Here is a 10,955-nt window from a genome sequence, read left to right on the forward strand (position 1 = left end):
TAAGTTTAGTTGCAATTGGTCCAACAGTTCCGAAGATTAACAGATGTGAAAAATTAACACCAATGAATACGCACAAATGACCACAACGGTGTGACGACAGCCAGCTCTGAGCCCAGGATCATGAAAGATCTTAGATTTATATCAAAGTTCGTGCATTTTTAAAAAGGAAATTTCAGAAAAATCTATAAAGTTGTCTTATATTCTCCCTCACTACGTTCGTCCGAATATAAAACAATAAAGTGCTAAATGAATAAAACCAACAAGTACTACATAGGTACGCTGCTCGCTAGCGTTGTTTTATTTATACACAAAAACAAATATTAAACAACCCTCTGTCAGCCAAAAATCAACACTTTCCATATCATTTGCAGCCATTTTAACTACTACTACTAGCGAGAGCGAGCATAGAGTGCCACGCTACCGCATGGTCCTACTATTTATATTACCTGACCACGTGACCCGAAACCCCATTCGAGTACGTATGAAAACCCATCACGCACATAATTTTAAGTCGGATTTTCAAGATTATCAGACACGAAAGACAAGGTACATTTAATCAAATATAAATCAAAGTTATTGAATATAATTCTCAAGTTTAGGAATAAGAAGGTGATTAACGGGATTTTAAATTTTTAATTACAAGTTTAAATGCAAACAAGGTTAGCTGTATAAAAAGCAAAGAAAGCCAGACAGCGGAATATTAACTATAGATAAAGAAGTATACACAATGTATTAAAATACAAGATGAAAAGTTTAATTTCCAGAACCCATATAATATGAGGGTGTACATTTAGTTTCCTCATTTATTTTTTATGACTATATTTAAGGTGTACACATGTATGGCTACAAATCTACTTACCGGTATTTTATTGAAATAATCTACAGCAACTGTGCATGCTGTCATCAATTGTAACTTTGCAGAGATTGCTCTCTGAATTTCATGGTCCATTGTCGCAAACCACAGCAAATATATTTCCTCTCCAATCTCACTAAGAGAATTGGGAAGTGCGCGGTATATAATTATGCGGAATCCGTACTAATATGACGATGTGCAGTTTAACCTAGAAACTGACAAGTTCCATAACTTTTCCGAATACCTCATACACGGACTGTTTCATTCCTTCCCAGAATTCTAATTTACGCAAGCGAATTTGAAGTTTCATTCTAACTTAATAAATCAGCCCGCAAGCTGACTAAAACCCAGGTATTATTATCATCATAATTTCTTTGAAAGATTTAAAATACAATGTTTATTCTTGATATCAATGTTTAACTATTTACATTTTTCACTATTTACTATCTAAATTATTTCTCAAAATAATCTCTCCTCACTAAACACGGCTAAACTGTTTTATGGTCAATTGATACTCCTAATCGTGTTTACACGTATTTTAAGAAAATGTAACCCACCTTTGTGTAAACATAAATTTTTGATCTAATATAATTCTTTTTCCAAATGTGTAATCGTCACAGTGCAAAAACCAATTTACACACCAAATTATAAAGAAAAATAGAGTACGTCAACTCCAACAGAAATTATATGGAAAAGTAAAGCACAATGAATATCTATTAGTTCATACATGTATTGATGTAAATCATTCCGCTTTTCTCTGTATTAAAATGTAGTTTTTTTTCAAAACTCATTATTTTTACTTATGTCCCTCACAAATCCTAAAGAATTGAATGATATCGCGATCCTTTAAGAAAACTAGGACTTGTCTTGGAATTGTAATTTTTAAAAAATTTATCTGAAGTTTGGCCTATATTGTAGTACATATCTTTTAGACCGCGTATACACGTACATGTAGGGTGCACGGGAATTCGTCTGGAACTGCATCCGTCGTGTGCAGTATGAACAGGGTGAAAGAATATTGGACTAAAAAATACAAAGGTTATGGTTCAAGCGGGTCGTAAGGTTAAACCAAAGGATGGGCTTGCCGTATTCCTGGGTTTCGGAACGCAGTTTGCAGTTCGTTATTCGCAATTGAAAAGTAAACTGCGTTCTAGAACGCAGTTCGCAATTCAAAATTTATAATTCATATATGCGGCCTGAGATTTTTTGGGTCTTCTAATAGTGGTACACCACTGCCACTGTGAATATATGGTGAAGTGGTCATCTCTAGTTTCAATTGCAAATAGTGTTGAATAAGTGGGGCCCGAATCTAAAAACCTAATGATGACCACATTAACATTTTTTCACGGTGGTATACCACCAGAAGATGACCCTGAAAATGTCAGGCCCCAAATATGAATTATAAATTTTGAATTGCTAACTGCGTTCTAGAACGCAGTTCACTTTACAGTTGCGAATAGCAAACTGCGCTCCAGTGGTAAATTTTAAACAATTTATCAATTTTAAAGTTGAAGACCTCGTTAGTCGTTAGAACTTGTGTCCTTACCATTGTATGTGTAATATATATATATATATATATATATATATATATATATATATATATATATCTTCAAATCAAATCACATAGCAGATAAAATGTCAGAGACATGTCATGTAAATGACCAACATTAAGAAATTCTATACAGACCATATACTTATACTAGTACTGCGTATAATTAATAAAATTGATCAGAGTTTTGCTTAAAATAAGATTATATTGAAAATACGTGTACAAAGTAGTATGTAAATGACTAATTTCAAAAGTGTTGTTGAAACTTTGTAAAATCCATGCTAAGAAATCAACGTTGTTGAAAATTAATTGTTTTATATTGACGTCGCCATCAAATACAAACGTTGATCCGCGTTGAAACAGAGTTGCTTGTCTATTGCCTCAACCTACTAATACGTAATTTGTGGTTCAATAATCATAATAAAATACACGCTTAAATACATAGTTACCGATCAAAATTTGCAATTCAAACTTGTTTACAGAACTTTTAGATAAAAAAAATGTTATTAAAACTCGACTTTTTATTCATTTTCGTTTTTATATCGATGTTCAGGAGTATCAGAATATTATTCAGTGTTCAGTGAAACTTGCAGATGTCTATAATTAGATATACGTATAGTTAAACAAAATATAAATCCATAATCAATGTGATGCTTGATTATGGGCGGCGGAAAAGGTAAAAAAAGACGTTTATGCAAAACGAACAACTTATTTTTAAAAACATACTTAAATACGAAATAGACTAGCTTAAAACAAAACCAACACCCTCTTTTGCAAAGCCAACAGACACCGATGCAAAAACTAACGATCACCGATGCAAAACCAACAGACATGCACTGAATAAACGCTAGATGGTGTGAAAAGAGGTAAAAAAAAATCCGAACCCCGGAAAAAACGTAATCCCTCCACTGCTACGTTTGTACACAGGTACATGTAATCTTGGCTAGGGATGTCAACTGTCAAAGAACTTAGAAGAACACTGAGATTTTTTACTTGTTCGGTTACGGCCAGGTGTAAGAGAAGGTTAATGAGTATTACATTAATCAAAGTACTGAAGTACTGACGGGAGTTGATTTTATCGATTATCATTGATTCAAAATGAACGATATATGTGATTTTACATGGCAAATAGTATCAGTAATCGAAATATTTCTGAGAAATTGTATGGATCCAGGCAAAATTGAACTCTTGTCTTGTTCAACCAAACGCTTTGCTGTCTCCGTTTATCTCCGACAAGCAATAGAGACCCTGTTTTGTCGGATATTAACGGAGACAGCCAAGAGTCTGGTTGAACGAGACTACATCGAACTCTAGCGTAGGAATACATACGACTTTAAAAAATATCTAAACTGTTTGTACAATTTAAAATATTATTATTTTCATGGTATTTATACATAAGTTTTCTTCAAAAACAATGTTTCAGAATATATAGCATCGAATTTATCTATTATTTTCAAGAACTAAGTGTTGTCAGCGGTATTGATTTGTGCTGAGGTCCAAACACTGTTTCACTTTCGCCTTGCACGAGTAAGTGCATAGGAGAGTTGATTAAAATCAACTCCCAAAAACTACATTACAGAGCAGTCTTTCTTTCCATTAGATATCATATTTGAATTCTCACAAAATGATCATTCCAGCAACTTCGTCACTCTCAATAAAGATGGTGAAAGATAATAGAACAGAAAAATATAAATAAAACTTATGTCTTTTTAGTTGCTTGGAAGTTTCATGAATATTTGAGTACATATAAAATAAACATTAAAAAGTAGAATTTTAAAAATCCATTTTATATTATGCAAAATTGTCCTTCAAATTGCGTAAAAAAAAAACCCCACGATAATTAAATGCGAGTACAACAAATATGAAAAGATATTTTTTTGAAGTATCCCAGATGGTCATGTTGATAAAAAGAAATGTTATTCATTGCATTTTCATCATCATCATCATCATCATCATCATCATCATCAATATCATCATCATCAATAACGTTTATTTCTATAATTAGATTAATATCACAGCTGTTCTAAGTCCATTATGCGGCACGCAAAAAGTACAAAGCCTTCCTTTCGTGATTTGCGGCATGCACTTGTCGGTGGTTGGCGGCGGGCACATGTCCTCCTGTGGCTGGCGGCGGTGGTCTACAGTTTGTTGACCTTACGCTGCCGGCCGTGGTACCGGATGCCGCGCTGTTTGGTGACGACCATAACTCCGCCATTGTTGTCGTCGGTCAAAAGTAGCTGCATGAAACCTTCGACAACAAACTCGACCCTAAAAAAGATTGAGTAATTGATTCGGATTTGTTATTGTGCAAAGTCTTTAATTTGATATGACATTAGGTTTATATTGAACGTAGTAAACCCAAGTTACGTGTATTCCTTTTTTGTAACATGTCTTTTTGGATATTTTATTAGTGTTGATAGTTGATCGTTCTCCGTGTTGCTTGGTGGAATTTGAATCAACATCAAAAAGATCATTTCTTTCAGAAATTCTAGAAAAAAGCTTTATTTCTTGTCTCATCCACTTTTTAAAGGTATATGTGGCGTATTTTTAGTGAATAACAATAATAAGATCTGATTATTTGCTTTATTTCTTTACTTAAAGATAGGTTTTTCACACAAATTACGTTTTATAATTCAATCTCATAACAAAGATACAAGAAATCAAAATTTTTTTTTTACCGGCACGGTAAAAAATACAAAAGATTTGAATAACCCCGCCTAAAACGGGTCACGTGACATCCATCAAGGTCTATCAACAACAATGGCGACAACGAGAAAGATAGGTATACCGTTAAGTTTGACAGATTTGGCAATGAAAGAAAAAAGAGACAGACTGACAAGGATAGGAACAAAGGGAAGATTGTCATCGGATACCATGTAGATTGATGGAATAGGAATTAAAGCCGAATTAAACTTAAGTGTTGGGGTTTTGCTAGTCAGGTTTGTGGTCCATGTGTTCCGTGTCTTTACTTTATAAGTTAAAAACCAGAAGGGGATTTTTGTTTAGAGGAATTTTTGAATAAAGAATAAATAAACACTCTCAGTGCATCCATCTCTCAAAGAGAGGGAGTATTTCCTCCGTTTACCGTGTCGATAAAGCTCAAATCTTGTTTTCTCTTTATTACACATAATTAACAATTTATATCGTTCTACATTAATGAATATCAGAATAATAATGCTTCGAGTATCATCTAATATAAGAAATATCTAATTTAAGACATGAAAATGTGATTGTAATTTGTAAACAAACTGTTCGTCCATCCTGTTTTCAATGCTAGGTTTTCCCGCACTCATTCGCAGTGGGGTTATAAATGGCGGTTTACATTAATATTCATCAGACGTGTAGCAAAGTTTAGAGTCAAATTACTAAAGGCAGAACATGTTTTATGGGCCTAGAATTTAGGAAACGTCTTATTTTAAGAAGCATGATTATGTTTTCACTCAAACCCATGTCAAAATTTTGCGCACATATACCTTTAATGAAATAAAATTACTACGCTCACGTATTTATGCCCGTGCTTGTTAAAAGTTCTTCCACGAGTTTATTCCCGGAAATTCCTTCACTTTTCAGTCCCGAGGACAGCAATGAAGTGTCGGTAAATCCCGGACACAGACAGACAAACCTCAGGCCGCTCCTCCCGACATCAGGATTCATCTGAAGTAATGATCGAAATGCTGTGTACTATATTTAATTTATCACATCTTAATTGCGAGTCATTTTCTTGTCAATTTTGTAATAAGCTTACAGCAACACTTCTTGTGAATCCAACCACACTGTATTTGGAGGCTACATACACAGGCATGAAGAACACCGGGGTCAAACCTACAGAATACCATTGGTGACAGTGCATGGAAATCAACATATACAGCAAATATTTTAACATTTATCTTAAACATTGTTTCATTTATTCTCAAATAAAGAAAACCTATTGGAAATTTACAGACCTGCTGTAGAAGCTACATTTACGACCACGCCCCCTCGACCGCCGGAAGTCTTGCTCATGTATTTTTCTGCCAGTTTGGTCCCTTCTATGACTCCAATCTGAAAACGAAAAATGGATGCGTACTAGCTCAAATCGGTTAATTATCAGATATTAATTAGTATCGATTATCGTTTTTATTTATTATTAGATCACTTTGTTAGTTAATGACGAACTAACCACGTTGACCATGATGGTCGTTCTCCACGACTCGTTTTCCAGATTCACCCCCGCGTTATTGACGACAATGTCCAAACCCCCGAACCGAGCGATCGTCAGCTTAAACACATCTTAAGAACGTAAAATGAGACTTACATCATGAATAATGCTTGGACATGTTTACACTGTATTTCAAAACAAGTCTACCTTCAAACTGATCATGATTAGTGACGTCACAGCGTAGAAACATGGCGACGTTGCTTCCATATTTAGAGTTCCATTCTCGGATAGTTTCCTCTCCAGTCTTTGTATTTAAATCGCATATGCAGACCTAGTAAATGGTTAAAAATATCATTTGATTTTAAATTTTGAATATTGCATAACGCAAATTAATTTTTACAGTACAAGAAATGCCGCAAAAATCGTTTTGGGTTGGTGTTGAAAACAATCATTTTCACATTTTCCCTTTTTTATTTCATGCGCCTCATATCTTTATTCGCACAATGCACTGCCATTTTCTTTCAGTTATGAAATATTTAAAGTTTATTTTCACAGATTTATTTTAGATTACCTGAGTTATTCAGGTGACACATTGCATGCTAGCCGTCTATTTGTCATCATGTGTTGTCTATCGGTCGTCAACTTTAGAAAATTTTTAAGAAAATACCCGACAGTTCAAATTCTTAATCAACTTGGTGTCTGGCGTTTGTAGGAGAAATGGACATTAATTTGAAATATACGATCTGTGTCTCCTGTTTGTGCAGGGGGTGTAGGTTAAAGTGAACGTGGTTAAAATATATCTTCAGTGAATAAAAAAGAACTTTCTTTACTCCTTGACATCTACTGTTTTAAAGTAACTGACACACTTAATGAATAGAAAAACAAAGGAGACTGTTCCACACTTTTAAAATTCGTGAGTTCTGGGTTGGGTATTTTGATGTTAGAGTGGGGTTTTATTGATAAATTGAATAATATATATGTAGTGTTAAAATGCATTATATCTCGTTATTTTCTATTTCTTTTTCATCAAAGCCTGGTCATTTATGAGAAAACCCGTGTGCCTGTTTAGAATATTAGCTAGGAGGTCTCAGTTCAAAAATATTGAAACTCTTCCCCCCAAGGTTAGGAGTTTAAGTTTTGTGTGAGGTTTACTTGATCATATAGTAACAGCATTCATTCATTTCTTGAACAGTTGAACAGTTTATTTTTATCTCTTTGGTTGTAGTTTACAACATAGAGAATATTACAAACATATACAGTCTACACTTTATGCATGAGTAGAGGAAAAAATAAGCATTTTTAATGGTTCTGTACATAATATAAGAAGTATAAATGTACATTTTTTATGTAGATAAATACGAAGGAATTAATAACCAGGAAGTTTGACCTTCACGCTAACAATACTGATAAATTGACATAACTTGCTTTTTCAATAAGCTCTCATTGTTTGAGGAAAAAAGCTCGTTAAATTTGACAATTTTACGAATCGTAAACTATAGTAAACGATTTGTTAACTATAGTTTTCATATGAAAAACTATATTTAACGGTGTTTGAACTATAGTTTACTAATGCCAATTCAAGTTTTTCTATTAACTATAGTTCACGTACCAAAAACTATTAATAGTTAACGGTTCACTGGCTATATTTTGCATCTGTAAAACCATATTTAACTGTTGTAAACAATAGTTTACGAATGCTAATCTATGTTTTCTGACTATTTATAATCGTCCACCATAGAATTTGCTGATAAATATAGATTTACGCCTGTAAAGTATAATTTATATACGTTAACTATATTTGAGTGATGTTAATCATACCGGTACTTTCACAATCGTGAAACTATATCTAATAGATAAACTATGTGTTTTGCAATCGAAAATGGTTGGGTTTTTTGTGTGTAAATTAGTCTATACTTCTGAAAAAATGATCGCGTTAACTGTGTTTACAGATGTGAAATAAAGATTAACGTCGTTGACTATAGTTTTTTGTCCGTAAACTATAGTTTACAGCCGTTAAACCTAGTTTTATTGACATTGAAACTCTGTTTAGCTCATTTTTGTGAATTTGGTGTTCCATACACTATGTAGGTAATACATAAAAAAAGCAAAGACACTTGGCATGTTTAATGCAAAGGTATAATTATCCCAAATTTTTAAAGCGTATAATTGTTATGAGGAAGCGGGTTTATTTTTTCATTATTAAAGAATAAAATAGACAACGTCAGGTGCATGTGTAGGAAAGTGAAACTGAAATCTTTAAATGATTTGATTGATCTGCCTTCTACATAAGCGCATCAATATTAACGATATCATGCTTGTATTTACTGTTTTTGAAATGACATTCTATGAATCTTTCACAGGGCTGGACTATACTCAGGCGGTCATTGTGGTCCACGGACCTCGACCTGGTCAGAGATCCTTACCTTCGCTTTGTTCTTCAGTAGTTCCTCGGAGAAAGCCTTGCCCAGACCCTGCGCCCCTCCCGTCACCAGGGCAACTTTACCCTCCAGTAACATCCTTATACCAACATTGTATACCTAACGCGCTGTAAAAATCTTTCCACTGCCTGGTCTGGTTGTCGGCGAATAAAACATTTTGGGTCGAAATGCGTGTCGATATATTAGAGTTATCTCGCTTTGTCAATGAAATGGGTAGAGTATGGAAACACGGAAGTACTCAATCTAATTAAAATTTGATGTTTTTAATCCGATGCCGCTTCTCTAATATTTCAATTTTATTCTTCGATCTGTAATCTCCACAATTCAATCTGTAAAATTCACTCTTTGATGTGTAAAATTCGCACTTGAATCATTACTTTTAACACAATTACAATTCTGTGAATTAATCCACAGGCGCCTGTTTCTGTAATAAAAGTTGACCCTTTGGTATGAATTTTATTGCAGAAACGAGTGCTAGTGTACTACTCATTTTTAAACTATAACTGGCTATTTTGATGCGTTTGATTCTGGGTAATGTCTTTATTTATATCTATTTAAAGTCAAACATCGAGTTGAACTATTTATTAAACCTGAAATGAATTCATAAAAGCGTTTGGTCACCGCACAGAAAATATTATACATTGTCAATTAAGAAACAATGGTAACCTTTTTGATGATTTCATTAGTGAAAATTCAAGCTGTGAAAATTGTGGATATCATACTAAAAATGCATATCAATTTTTTCTTTGACTGCCCTAGATATAATGAGGAAAGAAACAGTCTTTTTTTTTTTTTTATCAAATATCAATGTTAGACTTGCAAAAACCAGTAACTTTAGATTTATTTTTGGAGATGATGACATATGGTATGATAAAAATACTGTACTATTTAAATTAGTTCATAACTACATTGTAAAATCTAAGAGATTTAGCTAAAATTATCATAATAATATATATATATATATATATATATATATATATATATATATATATATATATATATATATATATATATAAAACATGTACATATTAAAAGTAGTACACTTATGCTGTAATTGTACTATTTAAGTTTTTTATTGTTTTTCTGTTTCTTTTTCCACAAACCGGTTTTTGCCAACCCTTTTTTTTGGCCCATCTGAATATACAATCATGTATATTTTTATGCATATATTTTTATGCTTCATCATACTATTCTACAAATAAGAGTATTATTTAATTTGTCATTTATATCTTGCACTTTATATGTATTACCTTTCACCTTATGCAGAAGGCTTGTAAACATAGACATTGCATGCTGCCTAATCCATTTATGTAAATGTACATTTGCGTACTAAAAAATGTTCAAATAAAAAAAAGTTAAGAAATTCTATACAGACCATATATTGCGTTAAATTTGATAAAAATGACCAGAGTTTTGCTTGAAATAAAGTTATTATGAATATACATGAACAAAGTAGTATTTAAATGACTAATTTCAAAAGTGTTGTTGAAACTTTGTAAAATCCAAGATAAGAAATCAACGTTGTTGAAAATTATTTGTTTTATATCGACGTCACCATCAAATACTAACGGTGATCCGTGTTGAAACAGCGTTGCGTGTCTATTGGGTCAACCTACTAATACGTACTTCGTGGTTCAATAATTACATTGTGTATAACAAAATAAAATCCTTTATTCATTCTTGTTATTTATATCGATGCCAATTGATATTAGAATATTATTCAGTGGAGATGTATATTATTGGATCCATAGTTGGACAAAAATTATATCCATAATAAATGTGACGCTTGATAAATCTGACAGTTCAGCGGTTTACCTTTCCACTACTACGTTTGTAATATTGGCTAGCAAGGTGTCATAGAATTTTGAAGAACACTGAGATTTTTTTCTTGTTCGGTTAAGGCCAGGTGTAAGAGAATGATATTGAGAAATACATTAAAATCCAAACCACAGTACAGTCTTTCCGTCCATTAGATAT

At 32.9% G+C, this 10,955-nt stretch overlaps 1 protein-coding gene across 1 annotated transcript; it reads right to left on the reverse strand.

Annotated features, from left to right (window-relative positions):
• Positions 1 to 4,095: 4,095 nt before the first annotated feature.
• On the reverse strand, positions 4,096 to 9,181 carry LOC105347911 (15-hydroxyprostaglandin dehydrogenase [NAD(+)]). The gene is made up of 7 exons (XM_011457164.4): positions 8,964 to 9,181; positions 6,748 to 6,871; positions 6,562 to 6,671; positions 6,347 to 6,443; positions 6,148 to 6,224; positions 5,905 to 6,056; positions 4,096 to 4,670 (listed from the first exon to the last, which is right to left on the reverse strand). The coding sequence occupies exons 1-7, from the start codon at positions 9,054 to 9,056 to the stop codon at positions 4,541 to 4,543; spliced, it is 783 nt and encodes a 260-aa protein (XP_011455466.2). The 5' UTR covers positions 9,057 to 9,181; the 3' UTR covers positions 4,096 to 4,540.
• Between the last annotated feature and the right edge of the window lie 1,774 nt (positions 9,182 to 10,955).

This window comes from Magallana gigas, chromosome 6 (assembly GCF_963853765.1).
Source record: "Magallana gigas chromosome 6, xbMagGiga1.1, whole genome shotgun sequence".
Taxonomy (NCBI): Eukaryota; Metazoa; Mollusca; class Bivalvia; order Ostreida; family Ostreidae; genus Magallana; species Magallana gigas.